This window comes from Hemicordylus capensis, chromosome 1 (assembly GCF_027244095.1).
Source record: "Hemicordylus capensis ecotype Gifberg chromosome 1, rHemCap1.1.pri, whole genome shotgun sequence".
NCBI lineage: Eukaryota > Metazoa > Chordata > Lepidosauria > Squamata > Cordylidae > Hemicordylus > Hemicordylus capensis.
Genome location: NC_069657.1, coordinates 350,914,996 through 350,935,161, shown reverse-complemented (window position 1 = coordinate 350,935,161; position 20,166 = coordinate 350,914,996). Strand labels below are relative to the sequence as shown.

General features: G+C 44.5%; 1 protein-coding gene across 9 annotated transcripts in view; it reads left to right on the top strand.

Annotated features, from left to right (window-relative positions):
• Positions 1-20,166, top strand: part of AHI1 (Abelson helper integration site 1) — a 184,473-nt gene that overhangs the window by 36,569 nt on the left and 127,738 nt on the right. For all 9 annotated transcript variants that reach the window (XM_053288476.1, XM_053288440.1, XM_053288454.1 and 6 more), the window contains 3 exons: positions 7,356-7,511; positions 8,675-8,807; positions 18,137-18,260. In XM_053288476.1, the coding sequence (XP_053144451.1) occupies positions 7,356-7,511; positions 8,675-8,807; positions 18,137-18,260 (413 nt within the window). The remainder of the gene's footprint in view (positions 1-7,355; positions 7,512-8,674; positions 8,808-18,136; positions 18,261-20,166) is intronic.

Here is a 20,166-nt window from a genome sequence, read left to right as displayed (position 1 = left end):
ACTACTACTACTACTACTACTACTATTATTATTATTATTATTATTATTGATTTCTATACTGCGCTTCCAAAAATGGCTCAGGGCGGTTTACACAGAGAAATAACAAATAAGATGGATCCCTGTCCCCAAAGAGCTCACAATAAAAAAAGAAATATGAGATACACAGCAACAGTCACTGGAGGTACTGTGCGGTGGGTGGATAGGGTCAGTTACTCTCCCCCCTGCTAAATAAAGAGAATCACTATGTTAAAAGGTGCCTCTTTGCCAAGTTAGCAGGGTTCTCTAGCACTGTTCTTTTTACTGGAAACTGTAGCATTCTGATCTGGATCGAGATCCATAAGAATGGGGTTCTGTGCCTGTGCAGGACCTTCACGGTAGAATGCTGCAGCTTGTTGTGGTGACTGAGCCCCACATCCAAGTCCACACTGTGCTATTGAAAGGCAGGCCAGTGCCATGTTCCTCAGTTCTTTTCCGACCACTGTTGCGTTTGGACCTCCATCTGTTGCTCCTTGTTGGATAAAGTTCTTCAGATTTTCTTTGTAAGTTCATCTTTTTTTTAAAAAAAGGACTGTTATTTCGGTTTATTGGCTTGCTCTTGGCTTCCAGACTATTGTTGTTTCACCTTTGGTGTTGTTTGACTTTTGAAATGGTCTTTAAACAAAGCTCTTTGCTTATTGATTATGGCTGAGAAGAAATAGAAGAGTTTAAGAGGTGAGAGGGCTGTAATGCTAAGCTCATTATGGACCTTCATGATTTGTGCCTCATCTGCCTTGGTGTGGAGCACAACATCTCCTCTTGCAGGATATGTCTTTCTCCAAGCAGATGTGCAAGAATCAGGCTCTGAGGCTTCACGCCGCCATTTATGATGAGGTGTTAATCCGGGCAAGCCCTGTGCATCGACGTTGATGTCGAAACTGCCATCGAAAACAGTCCTGACACTGAAAACATTGAAGCCATCGGCATTGATTTCGATGTCTATGGCTTTCAGGAGCCCTAAGCCACCTTGAGGTGTGGATTTGAGTTCCAGATATTCAAAGTTCAAGACCAAATGGTCAACCTTGGAAGCCAAGAAATTTAAAACCATAGACTTAACCAAAGACAAAACTCCATCGCTGTCGTATCTACAGCAACTGGTATTGGATTGTGTATGGGCCTTGAAGTCGATGGTTGCCCACATTACTGGCCCCTCAACATTGACATCTTCAACATAGAAGAAAATGCCGGAACCACAAGAGCCTCTTGATGCCATCTGCTCTTCAATACTGGTGCTTTTGTCATTGGGGGCTTGATCTCTGTCTCCACCTTCAATACCAATTCATTCCTTGGCTCCTTCAACTCCTCCTGATGAGCGTTGAGAAGTTCTGTCGATGCCAAAGACACCTGCTCCTCAGTTTTCAACTGCGATGTCGACGCTACATACACCGGTGTTGTCAGCATTGAGACGGGTTTCTCCCTGCTGTAAAATGCCGATGCTTGCATTCGACACCAATGAAGAGGATTCAGATAGAGGTGCCTGTTTGGATCCCTCCACGGCACGCACATTGCTATCGATATTGGGCTCATTCTCCAGTACACCTTCTATGACCACATTCAAAGGTTTCTTCCGACAACCATTCCTACACCAACAGGGTCTGCTACTATTCATTCAGTTGACCAGCCATCTTCTTATACCCTATTTGCTGCCCAGTTGGAGGGTCCCTCTGCATTATTGCAGTTTCTCACACAGTTCGGCTGCAGGATCCATGCTATCGATGCTATGGGAATTTCCTCTCTTGGCTTTCCATATGCTTTTCAGGAAGAGAGACCTTGGGAAATGGTTCCTTTGAAGTCCTACCATCTTCTTACTTCCTCATTGGTACAAGGTCGTTTGGTGTCCATGCTTGCAAGTGGAGATGCTCCTGCTTTGCCAAGCAGACCTGTTGCGCAAACTTTTGTAACAACTCAGACCCCTACTTCACCATCTGTGCCTCTAGTGTCAACGGCAACTCAGACAACCCCTCTGCTACAAAAACCTCCATGCTTGGCTGTGGGGATTCAAACACCCTCTGTGCTTCCACCACCAGTAAAGTCTACTATCGAGACTCAAACACATATCCCACATTTCTCAATTGGATCTCTATCAGATCATCATGACTCATCCGACTTCGATTCAGACCCAGAAGATCTGGACAATTTGACGGGTCCGCCTACTGATGTGCCGCCTTCTACCTATGTTTCCTCTAACAAAGAAATGAAACCCTACCATAAACACGTTAGAGAAATGGCAGAGGCTCTGGGTTTAGACCTAAAATCCAACCTAGCCAACACAGACCACCCCGTCTACAACTTCATGGTTAAATCTCAGTCATCTCAACCTGTGGCTCTGCTGGTTCTCCCAGTTATCTCCAGGGCAGCGAAGTGTCCTTGGGAAGTCATGCATACATCACCCCCAACCTCCAAATTCTTAGAGAGTTTGTATCACATCCAAGAGAAAGACAATATACCTACCTGCTAAAGCATCCTGCTCCTAACTCCCTGGTCATTGACTGTGCCACCTCATGAAATCTGGATGGCATCACACCATTCCTGCAGCCAAAGAGGGGAGAAAGTTGGATCTTTCAAGGAAAAAAATTTACCCCACATCATGTCTGTTGGTTAAGATTGCAAATTATTCAGCTTGCATAGCAAAGTATAATCATGGTCTGTGGGAAGCCCTTCAAGGTGATTTAGACACCCTGTCACCAGAGGAATTTAAAAAGAAATACCAACAAACTTTAGATAAATCGTCTGTGCTCACTCAGCAACAACTGAGCACGGCAAAACACCTAGCCGAGTCAGAATCTCGTTCCATGGCAGCAGCATTCTCAACTTGGAGACATGCGTGGCTTAGCACCACTACTCTTTAGAGCAATATGAAGGAAAAAAATTGAGGGCTTACCTTTTGATGGTTAGAGCCTCTTCAGTGAGACAACTGACTCCATCATGGAGCAGTTAAAGAAATCGAAGTTTACTGCAAAGACTTTTACCACCACAACTTCAGATTCTTCCTACACCTCAAAGTATCGCTCTTACCCCAGGCAGAGGCCTGCGTTCAGACAACAGGAACGCCGTAATTTCAATAAACAATATCACCCTTATCATAAACGATCCTATCAAGGCAAAGGCAAAGTCGCTCAATTTCAGTGTATGAAACAGGTGGAGCCTCAAAAGCATCTTTGAGGAACAGAACTGCCCACTGTCACCTCCGCACTCCTCAGCCTTTCTGCCACCAGGGGCAGTAACATCTTGGCAGATGAGCAACAACACCAGCCTCACAATCCCATCTCTTCAACCACCATGCAAATCCATCAAGCTGGCACGCCATGCCCCTGCATGGCACCGAATAACATTGGACCGCTGGGTCCTGAAGATCATATCCTTGGGATACGCCTTAGAGTTCAGAAAGACCCCAAACTTTGCAGGGATGAAATTTACTCAACCGTCCCTGTCATTGCAAGAGGAAGTGAAAGAGTTGTTAGAGAAGGGTGCAATCACCCCTGTGCGGTGGGCACACAGGCAGGAGGGTTTTTACTCCCGTTATTTCCAAATCCTGAAGAGGGATGGCGGGATCCACCTCATCGTGGATCTGCACCACCTAAACAAGTTTGCCTGTTTAAGAAAATTTCACATGATAGCATTGCAAGAGATCCTACCACAGGTACTCAAGCTATCAGGAAATTGGTACCAAAGGCTACCACAAGAGATAGATGTCCCGACACAAGACAATAGTCACATCCTACATCCAGATGTACTCAACTCTGACGGTATGGTGAATCAGCTTCTGAATAAGATTCTACTCAACCGAAGGAAGCCTTCAACTAGACATAACTACCTTGGAAAATGGCTGCATTTTAAAACCTATGCCAGAGCGCATGGTTTTCAGCCTAAACGAGCTACCACTAGACGTACTCCTCTACTTGACTGCCTTAAAATTTCAAGGATTGGCTAATGGATCCCTAAAAGTACATTTGTCGGCACTCTCATCCAAACATATGGGCTGTGATGGTAACACTTTTTTATCACCCGGATAGTAGAACTTTCCTGAAGGGCCTCATGAATGTATACCATCTATTTGTACACCTGTGGAGCCAAGGAGTATATCTTTGGTCCTCTCAGCATTGACCCAAAGCCCATTTGAGCCAGCGAGTACCATTTCCATCAAATTAATAACTTAAAAATGACCTTCCTACTTGCTATAACTATGGCAAATCGCATTAGTAAACTTACAGCTTTGAGGATTGATGCACCATACATCAGGATCTATCCTGATAAAGTACTAATGCGCATAGACCTCAGCTTTATGCCCAAGGTGGTGTCTTAATCAAGATATTGTTATCCCTTCATTCTTCAGGGACCCATCTACATCTTTAGAACATGTGATGCACTTTTTGGATGTGTGCAGTGCACTTTTATATTACCTAGACTGTACTAAGGACTTTAGATCCATCAAGCACCTTTTTGTAGCTTACAAGGGCTCTGCTAGGGCCCCCTGCATTCCCATCATAGAATGTCCAGATGGCTGGTTGAACTCATTAAACTGACCTATATAAGTCACAGAACATGAAACCACCTGAAGCAATCAAGGCCCACTCTACCTGTGCCTATGCTTCATCGGCTGCACACTTATCAGGAGTAACCGTCACAAACATCTGTAAAGCAGCTACTTTTGTCAAGCATTATGCCATAGATGTGCACTCTGCTGCCGAGGCGAGCTTCGAGAGAAGCGTATTAAAGCAGGTGTTTACTACTGCACACTACTGCTACTGCTGCTGCTTCACCCTCCTCTTTTGGGAGCTAGCTAAACACACATTCTTACGGATTTTGACAGATCTTGATCTAGATAAACAGGTTGTTCACCTGTAACTTATGATCTTGTAGAGAGCCATAGACATCCATAAGACCTTCCTGAACCACTCCTCTGCAGTAGTGTTCTGCGATGTGTATACTGAGTATGCATACATTTATCTTCCAATGATGTACTCACTTGCAGTGGATGATTGTCCTCCATGGCGGTTGTCCAAGAACTGAGAAACATGGCACCGGTCTGCCTTTAAATAGCATGCTGTGGGTGTGGAGGCAGGGCTCAGTCACCACTATGAGCTGCAGCATGTGCAGAACCCCATTCTTATGGGTGTTGATGGATCTGTATCAGCTCATAAATTACAGGTGAGCAACTTGTGTTTTTGCGGGGGCGGGGGCGGTTGGCACCACCCAACAAATGGGTGCTTGGGCCCTATACAGGAGCAGATTACAAAACTGTTCTGCCTTACTGATGCTACTTCAGCAATGTGGGCTGGTTCACACATAACATGTTCATCATTTCCCGAGTGCAGCATCAAGTATTTTCCGAGTGCAGCAACAATTATGTTGAAATAAGAGCCTCCCCATCTCTGGCAACTTTTAAAAAGGCACTGAAGACACATTTGTTCACCCAGACTTTTAATTAGATTTATAGTTTTAATAGTTTTTAATGTTGGGTTTTAAATGATTTTAATGTTTTAATTATTTTAATTTTGTTTAATTTGTATTTTTGTTGACATAGAGACATAGGTTTTGGGCGGTATATAAATGTGTTAAATAAATAAGTATGGCCTCCAGTGTGAATGCATCATCGCAAATCGAGTATCACAGATAGAATGTTCATAATGCTGTTCTTCACCTCAAACACAATGCTTCTTGGCATTTTGGCTAAGATCAAGTGTAGTGTCACAATGCTTATGCAGTCAAGTAGGGGTGTGTTTAGTGTCACTGGGGTGGTGGTGGTGGTGGTGAAACATGCACAAAGGCTATGTGTGGGTCAGCACCACATGTAGTTTGTTGGGTGGATTGCTGATGCATCAGGAAGCTGCATGGGATGGCAGAGAGCAGGTAAGCACCTGCTGCACACCCTTTTACCGCCTACCGAGGGTTCACCACCTCTCTCTGGTGGCACCGAAATAGTTCAGCCCTGAACCTGTGCACAAACCTTGGTTCTTGCACATCCCTACGCTCGAGTCCTTTCACACATACAGCTGAGAGTCAATTAATGCCATTAAATTAACTGATGTATATGCATGGATAAACCAGTTCTGTGTATGAGTTTCATTTGAAATTGACTGAAGTCCGTTCTGTGAGGTTCACACGAAAGCTTCTACATAAGCTTTTGTGGGCTGCAGTTCACGTCATCAGCTGCATCAGACCAACACAGTTATTCTTCAGGGAGCCAGCGTGGTGTAGTGGTTAGAGAGCTGAACTAGGACTGGGGAGACCCGAGTTCAAATCCCCATTCAGCCATGATACTAGCTGGGTGACTCTGGGCCAGTCACTTCTCTCTCAGCCTAGCCTACTTCACAGTGTTGTTGTGAAAGAGAAACTCAAGTATGTAGTACACCGCTCTGGACTTCTTGGAGGAAGAGTGGGATATAAATGTGAAATAATAATAATAATAATCTCTCCAGAAGTTGTTTAATATTCATATTTCTTTTAATGGATGCTTTCATTTCCATGTTATGTTATGCTGCCTGATTCTTATGTTACACACACACACACACACACACACACACACACACACACACAGACATGGCGTACTTGATGCTGCACTCAAGGAAATGATGAACATGTTATGTGTTAAGGCACAGCAGTTTTGAAATCTGCTCCTGAGTGGGACACAAGCACTTACTTGTTGAGTGGTGTCAAAAACAAACAAACAAACAAGTGTGTGTGTGCGTGTTTAAAAAGTGCTTGCAGTTTGCAAGCAGTCCTCCTGGACCATGAAATGACAATGCACTCTCCATTCACTCCTTACTAGTTAATGATCAGAAAGGCTTTTTTGATTTGAGCATGTAATAGTGTGGCTTCCAAGAATGACAAAGACAAATTCTAGGAGACTGAATGAGATAGACAAACCAAGATATCTAGTGCAAACATTTTTGTGTTTTTCTATTTCTTAAGTGAGTTTTGTGGAAATCTGACACCGATAGAAATCCAGTGAACTGAAACAATATATCTTGTTTGTTTCTTCATCAGTGTGTGAGAGTCTGGACTTCCTGTCCATAAAGTATCTAGGAAAACTGCCAAAGTTTGTTGAAAGGCATCATTTCCCATGCTTTTCTGACAGTTTTTACACATTTTCTGGGAAATTAATGATTTTTATGGGTTAAAAAAAAAAATTTCTAGTGTGGCTGAAGTCTGAAACTTACCTGCCAAGTGGCATGCTTCTATCTTTCATGGTTTGGTCTGGAATTTTATGTCAGTGAGTGAGGCCCAGGCAGCTTTATATAGAGTGGTATTTATGTGATATTGTATAATTATGTTATATTTTTAAAAGTGTTCTATTACACTTTATTATCAATTTGTAGGTAGATCCTTCTTTGCGTTCCATGATGCCTATTCAGCAGGAATTTCATTCTCCATCATTATTAGACGTGGAGAGTGAAAAATCTAAAAAAGTAAATGAATCTGGACAACTGGTGAAGAAGGAGGAACCATTTAAGTGGTCAAGACTTCCTGGACAGGTGAGGCTTTTTATTTAATTACACATAAATACTGTGGATCTAGTCTTTTAAAAGATGGAACTAGAAATGTTTCTAGGATGCTATGCAATTGTAGCAAAACGCTTAGCGGCATCAGAACTCGGATGTAAGTGAAAAATATCTACAAATATTGATCTCCATCTAAGTTGTGCATGTATTTCATCCCTGACAGTCAGGAAAGACATTAGAATTAAAATAGTAATTTAGCAGTGAAAATTAGATAGCCAAAATAAGACAATAACTTCACCATCTAATGAAATACAGTAAGGCCATTCACATGACCAGGCAAAGCTGGGTAGGAGCATAAAAGCCGGGTAGAGAGGCTCATGTGGAGCCTTGGGACCCGCTCAAACCCAGCTGCTTTAAAGCAGGGCTACCCCATATTTTTACCTTAGTGTTAACCAAGGTAAAACATGAAAGGCCCTTTCCTACCTCAACAGCCCTGAGCCTGTGAGTGATCAGGGTTGTTTGCAGCAGCTCCTGGCAGCCTGGCTGGCTCTCCACCATTGAGTGCCACTTATAGAGTGGCCAAGAAGCTGGAAGCTGTTGGATTGATGCAGACAGCCTCTCTGCTGCCCGCGCAATGCATTGTGGGATATTGGAGGACTTCCTCCTCCAGATCCCTTCTGTGGAGATCTTTGCCATGCCGATCTTGTGGGTGTGTGGCATGACAGAGCACTGGCGAGCCTTTACCCATGTGGGGGAAAAGTAGGTGTATTCCTGCCTTCTCCGCCCTTCTCCTCCGTAGCTCCAGGAATCTTGGTCGTGTTAACAGCCTTAGTCTATAGCAGAATTGTGAAAATGTTCCCAGGTTTTTGGTGAGGCCTGTTCAGGTAGTATTTTATCTCCAGGATTTTGTTTGGGCATTTGGGAGCAGGCCTCTAATTCATGCACTCCTACCCTTGCCCTCTCACTGTGTGGAGAAGGGATTAATGCTTCAAGAAATCCTTTGTTTGTTGCAGGATTATCTTGCAAGATAAGATAAATCCCATAATTGAAACACTTGGGCTGTTTCAGCGTATTTGTTAGCTAGTACTGTCTGTAAGAAGAGTGGGAGAAACATCTGATCAGGCCCATAGATGCCTAGAGTGCTTGATTGTTGTTAACTTACATTGTGCAAATAATGGTTTGGTTTGGAAATGCAGGTTTGCCGCATACCAAACAAACATCTGTTTTCCCTGCGAGCAGGAGATATGGGATGTTTCTGTATTCGTTTCTCTGAAGATGGCCGAACATTGGCAGCAGGTTGTGCAGGCAGAGATGGTTATCCTATAATTTGTAAGTTGCAGCCAGAAGGCATATTTTGGTATTTTAATACAGAGCCACAAAAGAAGAAGCATTTTGTCTGCCAGAACTTTGTTTTGAAAAGGTTCCATAAAGAAATGCATGTTACTTTTGCTGTATGGAGTTCTTGGTTAAAAGTGATGGCCAGGATCTAAGCAACCATGTGCAGAATGCTACACACACACCAGGACTTTTCCCACTTGCCCCTTCTGGCTGCAGCCTCTTGCACCCCCTGAAAAGCTGCTCCTGTGGCTCAGGGGACTCTCTGAACCAGTGTATGATGTAGCACAGTGGATGCAGCTATGGAGGGGAGGTAAGGATTGATGACACTCCCTCCATGTGCACACAAAGTTGCCTTTTATTCATGCTCAGGGCTGTTTGGTTCCCAGCTATTATATATGGAAGATTTGCTTAACAATACACTATAATAGTTGCTTTCTGTAAAGAACTTGTAGATAATACAATATTATAGGTCATATCTGTAACAACTGGTAGTTAGGACCCATTTAACACTGGACAACATACAGTTCTGAAGTCAATGGGACTTAGTCTTCAGTCCTATGAAATACTTCCTTGAAATAAAACTCCATTTAAATGAACATAAAGATATACAGCTGTTTTTATACAGAATTGGTCCGTCTTGCTCAGTGCCATCTACACTGATTGGCAGTGGCTCTCTCAAATCAAATGCCAGAAATTGAACCAGGGATCTTCTGCATTCAAAGCAGGTTCTCTATACTTTCTGGGATTGATTTACAATGTTATATTTTAGGATTGAACTGTGAATTACATTTAAGCCCAAACCACGTAGTTTATAGATGGTAACCTAGTAGCTCATGAGATTAAAGCAGATCTGTATAGTGATGCCTCGACAGGCATAAAAAATGGGCTCTGTGCCCGCGCAGGACAACTTCGGGTAGTATTGATTAGCTCCTCGCGACGCCTTTTAACTGCCACAGCACGAGCCATGCAGTACCTATACTGGCAGTTAGGCGTCTGTTGCTCAGTTTCTTTCTGACCGTCTATGCATTAGGACCTCGGAAACTTTGTTGCTCCTCGGAAAATATTTGTTGTTAGAACTCAGTGTATCGGCTTTAGGACAATCCATTTACTCACGAACTGACACAGAACGGATTTAGTTTACTCAAGGGGATACATTCACTCACGGAACAGCAAGGGAGAAGCGGGAAACTCAATCGTTCTAGCTCTGCCCCATTCGGACTTATTCAGCTCTGTCCCTTACTAAACCTAATAAATTGGTAATGGCAGTCCCTGACAGCCACTGACGCCTTTACTCATGAGTGCACCTCTGAGAGAAAAAAACACCTTTAAATGGTGTGTCCGCTGCAGAGCTAAGCTTCTGTCAACTGACGGCCATCAGCTTTGTCTCCTCTGCCTGGGGGAAGAGCATTCCACGACTGCTTGCCCTATATGTAAAACATTTTCAAAACAGACCCTGAAGAACAGAGCGGCACGACTGAAGGTCTCTTTAATGGAGGATGCACTTAGCCCGTCTACCTCCCCCTCATTGCCGAGGGCTGCTCTTACGCAGTCTAAACCCTTGGACATGGCTAATAACATTATGGGGGACCTCCCTAAAATCGACTATGCCAGGCTTCTTGAAAGAGCCCTCGGCACTGAAGGGTAGAAGCCCAAAGTGCCCTTGCTCTTCGCCGCCAGCAAATGCAGTAAAGAAGAAGCATAAGGCAGCTCCAACGTCACGGCACACAACCCCGTCGCCATCAGGGCTCCAGAATGAGCGGCGGAGGGGCAGAGCAAAGTCTTTATTTCCTGCCCCTACTCCACGTCAGTCTCCTGCAACCCCGACCTCGATACCAGTTGAAAAGAATCCAACTCGACATCGGGTGGATACCGGCAGGGCTAAGAGCAAGAGCTCCACGGGATCGAAAGAGAAAAATGCTCCTTCGACGTTGATAGCCTTTCTGGATAGGGAAACCTCCCCGATGTTGGCAGCAGCCGCTTCTTCTGCGTCAGGAATCGCTACAAGCCACACTGCAGAATCATCCCCTATAGATCGGGACACTATGATTCGTACACGGGCTGAGCTGGACTCTCTGGATAGTGGAATGCAGATTGAGATTGCACCAGCGGAGGGGGAAATGGATATTGACCCTGACCTCCTACAACTCCTTCAGTCTGATAATACATCTCCTTCGACCTCTACTTTCCAGGGATTTATATCCCAGAGACTTGATGTTGATGATGATAATATGGAAAGTCTTCCTCCTCCCAGGACACCTTCGATCACTCCATCGAAGAGGACACCGATAGGTTAATGCCCATTGGGAGGTTGGGGAGATACTTGTATTACATTATCTCCTGCAGAGTTTACTATGCATAAGGAGTGGTAGTCTGAAAAGTTAAAGAGACCCTTACTCTCGGAACGCTCTTTGACAGTCACGACACAGACCACTCCAGGCGTATTGCCTTGTGCTTCGGTTTCTATTCAGACTCACACTCCTTTGGAGAGCGTACCCAGGGGCATTAGCGCTGCAGTTCAGACTTTGGAGCCACGTGTGATCAAGCCACCTGTACATGATTCGGCTGTGCAAGCTGCCATCCCTCTATCCTGCCCTATCAGGTCAGTGTCAGTTCAGACCTCATTACCTCCGCTGTCTACGCCAGCCACTTTAATGCCGCATGCTAGTCATAGGAGACGCTTGCCTGCAGAGACTGTCTTACCTGATGATGCGCCATCCTCCTCTGATGAGGAGGAGTACCCTTTGGATTCCACAGATGATGACCCGAAGGACGATTCAGATGACACAAAGGACGATACCGATGATCAGCTTCCAAAGGATCCCAGTCCAGATGTCGTGCCTCGTCCAACAGATTCGCCTACGGAGGAAATGAGATCTTACAATCAGCAGGTAGCTGAAATGGCTGAGGTACTGGGTCTCGATCTCTCACAGAAAACAACAGATTTGGACGACCCTGTTTACAATTTTTTGAAAAAATCTTCTGGCTCGCAGCCGGTTTTCCTGCCTATGCTCCCAGTGATCACCAAGGCGGCAAAGTCGGCATGGGAAGTCTTACAGACTTCAACAACTACCTCCAAATGTCTGGAGTCTCTATACAGAATAAGGGAGCAGGATAATGAATATCTGCTAACTCATCCAGTTCCTAATTCACTGGTGATTGATTGCACCTCTTTGGCAAAATCGGGAAGGAGGCATACCACACCAGCAGACAAGGAAGGCAGGAAGCTAGATGTGCTTGCTAGGAAGGCTTATTCTACGGCTTGCCTGTCTGTTAAGATCTCGAATTACATAGCTTGTCTTGCAAAGTATACCTACTCTTTATGGGAATGGTCTCCATGCGCAGAGATCCTCTTTGACGAAGAGTTTCATGAGTGTTTTGAAAACGCTTTTGTAAAGACCACGACGGCGACACGACAGCAATTGGCAAATGCCAAGCACTTGGCAGAGTCGGAATCGCGCATTCTGACAACTGCTGTGATGTTGCGACGGCATGCATGGCTCCGCTCGACCACTTTGATGCAGGATATGTGTGACCGCATTGAGTCATTACCATTTGATGGGAAAGGCCTGTTTGCAGAACAAATGGATGATACTTTGGAACATTTGAAGAAGTCTAAGTATACAGCAAAGATGTTCGCAGCACAGCGTTTTACAAATAATGTTTCAGCCATATCAGCGAAAACAAAGCTCTGACAGGAGATATGAGTGCAAGGAGTATAAGAAACCCTATAATCGATACAATTGCAGAAATTACACATAAAAGAATAAGTCAGAACAGCGGGGCCACAATAAAGCTGCTCAACAACCAAAACAATATCTTTGATTGTTCACAGAGCCCACAATTGCCGGAATCTCGACTATCGGAACCACCAAGCTTACCCTACAGAACCACAAGGACCAACATCACCTTGTTGCAAACCAGATGCACCATCAAACTGGCAAGCCATGCCCAAGCATGGCAACATATAACATCAGACCGATGGGTCTTGCATATAATTAGGACTGGTTATGCTATCGAGTTCAAGACTCTTCCTCAGTTCAATGGGACACAGTACACCCCAGAGACAGAGACACTGGAGGAAGAGGTCAAGGTTCTGCTGGACAAGGAAGCAATTTCTCCGGTACCGTGGGCTCATGCTCTAACAGGCTTTTATTCAAGGTATTTCCAAATACCCAAGAAGGATGGAGGCATTCGTCCGATCATGGATCTCAGGTGGCTGAACCTATTTATCGACGTGAAGAAATTGAGGATGATAACGCTGAAGCAAATCCTGCCTCTTCTTCACCAGGAGCAGTGGATTGCGATGTTGGATTTGAAGGATGCTTACTTCCACGTCAGCATTCAGGAGTCCCACAGGAAATATCTACGTTTCACACTGGGCAGTCAGATATTTCAATACAATGTCCTGTCCTTTGGCCTGGTGACGGCTCCACAAGTGTTTACGAAATGTATGGCTGTCATCGTAGCCTACCTGCGGACACAGGGAGTCTCGATATTTCCCTATCTAGACGACTGGCTTCTTACTGGACAGACCAAAGATCTATTGGACAGACAGATTCAAACAGTGACTACTCTGCTGCACGATCTGGGCATTCGAATAAACAGGGAAAAGTCCCACCTTACTCCTGCAAGGCGCCTGACGTATATAGGAGCAGAGCTGGACATGGACTGCCAGCGGGCGTTCCTTCCACGAGACAGATACCAGCGAATAAAAAATATGGTTTTACTCTTTCATGCTGCTCCAACACAACAGGCCAGATTGGTCCAGGTTCTAATGGGGCTGATGGCCTCTTGCACCACTACTGTTCGCTACGCGAAGCTTCGCACGAGGAAGCTGCAGTTGTGGTACCTGGATGTTTTCCGACCCAATGTGGACCCCCAGAGCATGCCCCTTCTAATCCCGAGCGGAATCCTGGACTCTGTGCTGTGGTGGAAGAAGGATACGAACATGCAGGGAGTGATGCCGTTTCAGGCCCCAGTACCCTCTTGCATGTTGACCACAGATGCATCCATGCTCAGATGGGGGGCTCATTTGGGAGTCCACAGAGTGCAAGGCCAGTGGACTCAGCGGGAAAAGTGCCATCACATCAATTTCCTGGAACTTCTGGCTGCCTTCTGGGCGCTACAAGCTCTCCAAGACATCATTCAGGAGGGAGTATTGCAACTCCAGATGGACAATACTACCGCAATCGCCTACGTGAACAACCAAGGAGGGACAGTGTCGAGACCGTTATGTCGTCTGGGGCTCCAGATGTGGAACTGGTGTATTGCGAGGCGCATACACCTAGTAGCGATACACATAAAGGGACAGGTCAATGTCCTGGCAGATGCTCTAAGCAGATCTCCTGTCCTTCAGCAACATGAATGGGAGCTCAACCCCCACTTGCTGGACGAGATATTTCTCGCCTGGGGCACCCCAACAGTCAACCTGTTTGCAACATCAGGGAACAAAAAATGTAGCCAATACTGCTCAAGAATGGGAGAGGGCCACCTATCCAAGGGAGATGCCTTCCAGTACCGGTGGACGCGAAGTATGTTTTATTTGTACCCTCCATATCCCTTGCTGAACAGAGTTGTTGCAAAGCTACTGCAGGACAACACCAGGGCGATTGTGATCGCTCCTTTGTGGCCCAGACAAACATGGTTCCCACAACTTCTACGGCTGTTGAACCATACGTATAGGAGGTTGCCCCATCAGAAGGACCAGATTTCACAGCGGGGGGGCAAATACTCCATCCCAACCTGGCTATTCTCAATCTGACAGCATGGAAAGTGGGTTACTGAAGAGAATATTGCGAAACACCAGGAGAAAGTCAACTAGGAGAAATTATCTCTCCAAGTGGAGAAGATTCTTGTTGTATGCCAGTGATCATCACTTCCAACCGAAGGAGGCCACTGTGAGGGAAGTTTTACTATACCTGACCTCCTTAAAATCCAGTGGGTTGGCTAATGCGTCCATAAGAGTACATTTGGCGGCCATCTCCGCTCGACATGGAGGCTGGGAACATAAGACCGTGTTCACTCATCCTAAATGCAAGCACTTTTTGAGGGGGTTGAATAATCTATATCCCCCCGTACAAAAACCGTCTACTAAGTGGAGCCTCTCCCTGGTTCTCTCAGCTTTAATAGGGGACCCTTTTGAGCCAATGGTCACCACATCTTTAAAACTGGTGACATTAAAGGCTTTGTTCTTGGTGGCTATCACGTCAGCAAGACGCGTGAGCGAGTTGCGGGCCCTTTGGATGGATGAGCCTTATACTCAGTTCTTTCCTGACAGAGTGGTTATGCATTTGGACCCTGAGTTCCATCCGAAGATAGTTACAGAGTTTCATCTGAATGCGGACATTGTCTTACCTACCATTTTCAGCAATCTGTCCACTCTGCTGGAGGCTTCTTTACACAAGCTGGACATATGCAGGGCCATCCTTTTCTACCTGCAAAGAACGAAAGAGATAAGAAAGACTAGCTATCTTTTCATTGCCTTAAATGGGAAGAACAGGGGCCTTCAGCCATCCCGCCAAAAGCTGTCTTTTTGGCTAGTGGAACTCATTAGGATGGCCTATGATGTTCAGGGAGTCACCCCGCCATCCTCTATTAGAGCCCATTCTACAAGGGCTCATGCTGCCTCCGCGGCTCACCTTTCGGGGATAAAGTTCAAGGATATATGTATGGCGGCCACCTGGGCCTCGGATCAAACCTTTGTGAGACATTATGCACTAGACCTTCGCTCTGTAGAGGCGACGCAGTTTGGCAGGGCCGTGCTAAGGAGGGTGCTCCAATAGCATGCAATGCCCTCCTCCATTTGGGCAGCTCGTGATTCACCCATTTTTTTATGCCTGTCGAGGCATCACTATCCAGATAAACAGGTTGCTTACCTGTAACAGGTGATCTGGTAGTGATGCCTCGACATTCATAAAACCCTCCCAGCCGGCCCCGCTACAGAGTGCAAGCAATTGGAGCATTACATTCCAACAGAGGAAAAGCAACTAGGAAGCTAAAGTTGTGTGGTAGTTATAGACTGTCAAACGGTCATTCAGGAACTGAGCAACAGACGCCTAACTGCCAGTATAGGTACTGCATGGCTCGTGCTTTGGCAGTTAAAAGGCGTCGCGAGGAGCTAATCAATACTACCCAAAGTTGTCCTGCGCGGGCGCAGAACCCATTTTTTATGAATGTCGAGGCATCACTACTAGATCACCTGCTACAGGTAAGCAACCTGTTTTTCTCTAGCTGACCTGTCAGTGGTATTTCTTATTTGACCATGAATTATCAAAACTGCACACCAAACTAAGAGTTCAGTCTACATTGCCATGTGTCTAGGATTTAAAAATATAGTTATGGAATATAATATAGTGGTAGTGAAATACAACATTAATAGTTTCCTTAAGTCAAATAAATTTAGACATTTTCTTGCAATCTAACCTTTATGATAATTTCTGTTGGGCACAATGGAACAGAGCTACATACATCTCATGCATGCTTTTAAATAAAGCTTAGTCATTCCAGTTGACTGTATTCTCTGCTATTGCAGTTGTCTGTAGAAAAAGTCATTTGTGCAGTGCTACAGCACAGAAATGGTCAAGTGACATGGGCTCTTCATAGGAAAAAAGGTTTGACTGCAAAATGAACCATTAAGAATGTGGGAAGAGCCAGCTTCACAAAAATATTGTGCTTGACAGCTGCTTAAAAATTCATTTTTGATGCATTTTTGAGCAGCTGCCATGAACAATATTTTAAATTGCGTTGTTCAAATGTGAGGCATCCCTAAAGCTGATCTCATATGAAGATCTCATATCAACTCTCAACAAAAAGACTCTTTATTGTGCAAAACAAAAAACAGAAAACCCACCACCCTAAAAGTTGGTATGCTGAGGATGGTGTCTTACACCAAAACGTTTTATTTATCTATACCAACTTTTAGTTTTTCTTTTTGCACAATAAAGGGTATTTTTGTTGAGAGTAGAGGAATTATTACGCACATTGCATCGCCGACATATCAACTTAAACAAACTCATATCATTTAACTATTTTTGTGCTTTGATGTTTCTACAGACAATTGCAATAGCAGGGAGTACAGCCAACTGCAATGACTATTGAAATGAACAAGTGTACATACTATGCAGCATGAATTATTTTATTAAAAATAAAAAGGGCAGGCAGCCTGCCTACAGCACAAGAATAAGACTGTTGGTTCAACCAGAGTTTGATTTAGTAGTATGCAGGTTTGTCATTTCAGCTGCAAAGCAGGAGGAAGCTGGGCTCTCTCACTGTGGTTGAGGAACATGGGTCCTCTTTTTATGTTACATCTGAGTTCACCCTTAGTCTGAGTTTAAGATATATAAGAAAAGGTTGGATAAATGAGGAAAGAGGTAGAAGAGGGCCACCGTGCAACAGAAGCATACACATGAGGATGCTGGGATGGTTCAGGAAAGGTTACTTCTTCAGCAAGTTTTCAAAAAGAATGTGAGGTAATATGGCAAAAAGAAAAGAAGAAAGGAATCTTTGAAAGAATATTTGAAGACTAGAGAAGACAATCAGAAAGAAGAATGTGAGGTAATATGGCTAGATGTAAAACACCTTGGGCAGCATCGAGACTAACTGTTTGCTTATGCAAGGGAAAGGGAAAATTGTTGCCAGTTCCCCCTGTCCTCCGCTGCCCACGATGCCACCTGAAAATATATCCCTCAGGGTCCCCCAACCCTTTGGGATGTATTTAAGGGGGACATTGAGGGCAGCAAAGGGAGGTGGGGGATCAGCAAAAATTACCCCCACCCCTTGTGCGAGCAGAACCTCTGTGCACAGGAGGTTAGCCTGGATGCTGCCCATTGTTTTCTCTTCCATGTTTGATTTTTTGTTTTTACTAAATAGCAGCCATTGGAAACCCTCCCTCAGACTGGGACTTTAGTGCAGGAGAGAGTTATCTCTTTCCAACTGTGCCATTGGCTCAACAAAGAGTTTAACCCCTCATGCAGCAGTTCTAATTTAGATTGGGCTGTCATGGCTGCAATGTATAAAAGTTACAAGAAAAGACAAGACTTGGAAAGGCAAGTAGTGTGTTAAAACTCATGTCTGGTTTGGTTCTGAAACAAGCTGTTGATTTAAGGAGTTACCAGATATACACTCAAACTCGCCAACCACTAGGTGGAAGTAGATACTTGAATGCTTATCTTCAACTTACACTCAGTAGTCTGTGTTCTAGAAGTTAGGTGCCAATAGAATGGAATTGCTACAAAGAAAATGTATTGCCTTTGAGACAACATCTAACTTTACAGTCATAAATGTCAGAAACATAAACTTTGTTCATTTTCTATTTTATTAAGTATATGAGATTCCTTCTGGACAATACTTGAGGGAATTCTATGGACATCTGAACATTGTGTATGATATTTGCTGGTCAAAAGATAATCAGCATCTTCTTACTGCATCCTCAGATGGCACTGCAAGGTCAGTAGAACTGGGGTTGTCCTATTAAAATGGTGATGTAAAGCAAGCAAAGGTCTTCCTATCTACCTCATTTTTCTTTCATGGTTATCATGTTACATAGGGATGTGGGAAAATTCCCTTCTACGCCCCTTCAGGGAGTGGGAAGTTGCTTTCAACGACCGATCTCTACTTTACAGGCCATGAGATATGGCCCTTCCCCCACTGTTCCTCCATAAGATTACGTCATCACAGAAGCAGTCTCATGAGGGGAAATTTTTAAAACCAACAAAAACAACACCAACACCATGCCTACATGCAGGTGCAAAGCTATAATTGAACAAGTGTGGGACAAAGGTCCCTGGACCCATGAGAAAAGGGGCCCCACTGGCTGAAAAACAGCCTGCACTTTGCTTCACCCCCACCCCCACCCCCAACTCAGTAGTAAGCTGCTGGCTCCTGATCAGAGTGTGGCAACTGTTTAATATTATTTGCACAGGAGCAGGAGAAAGGGCATGCTCAGAACATTTTGTTTTTCACCATGTCCATATAGTTCTTCTATAGCAAAGACATGGGGTGGGGAGAAGAAAGGGGGGAGGCTTGGGGCCCTTGCTATGCGTGTGTGTGTGTGTGTGTGTCTGTGTCTGTGTGTGTGTGTGACTGTGTGTGTGTGTGTGTGTGTGTATTTCACTGAGCACTTCCATTGTGCTCTAATAGGATTTTAAAAACAAAACAAAACACCCTCTCATGTCTTCCTCAGAGAATACAGTAATATACACAGTCATACCCATGTCCCATCAGATAGTTTATTACTAACAACAACTAAATGTAAAGCTAGGAGATCCATGATCAAATCTCACTCTCTTTTTAAAGTTTAATAGCAGCTTTGCTGTGGGTTTGAAGTGGGGAATCTGGGACCACGTCATGGCTGTTTCCTCCTGCCATTTTCTCAGTTAAGATCTCTCTTTGCTAAACTGCTATTTACCCTCAGGAGTGGAACCTGGGTACAATCACTGTATATTTTGTCCCAGGGAGCAAATAGCAGCTTGAAGTGGGTGCAGTTTTCATGTGGACTGTGCACTTGATGAAAGTGAGGTACAGCCCTTTCTTGAATATGAGTGATTACAATGCATTGGATCAAGTGTTTAAATGGCTTAGATTGGCCCAGATCCAACTTGGCCACAAAACCCACTCAGTGGCAGTGGACAAGTCACTGTCTCTCAATCTCTAACCAACCTGATTATGAGGATAAAATGGAATAGCCACATTTACTCAGCCCCGAGCTGCTTCGAAGAAGAGCAAGAGAAAAATGTGAGTATGTAAAGTGCCTACACAGTCACACTCATTTGCTCTATAATCACAGAAATATTTGTAATGTCATCTCTCACAGAGTAGTATTGTCTTATCATTGCTGATTAGGAATAAACATTGCAGCTAAATATATTGTGCTATTTGGGAGAGCTGACTAGTGCAACCAGTTGCTTTTCACTGGAGACTTTAATTAAAGGTTCCAAGCTGCCCTTGCCTTTAGATGAGAATTATCCTTGCAGCTTCTATGAATAATGTTTCTGTGTATCTTTTACTAGCTGGCAGCACATTCAGCAAGGAGGGCCACACTGGAAATTTCTTATCAGGAGCCAGAATTTATATGCATGATCCACAAAGTATACGAGAGTCTTTTGCTCAGCTTGTTTCCACAAACTCATTTCTGCATTTATCTTATGCTTTCAGACATTGCTGGTACGGTGAGCAAAATGGCTGTTCTGCAAGCTGCCTAGCAAACAGTCCACTGAGAAATTCTCCAGCACAAGGCCACTTGAATTGATGGAAGCTGTTCAAGAGCACTGCCATTCATATCAACAGGGTTTCCCTAGGAGAATCTCTGGTGGCCTGTACTACTGTTCTTGGGCAGCACTCAAAGTGCACCTGC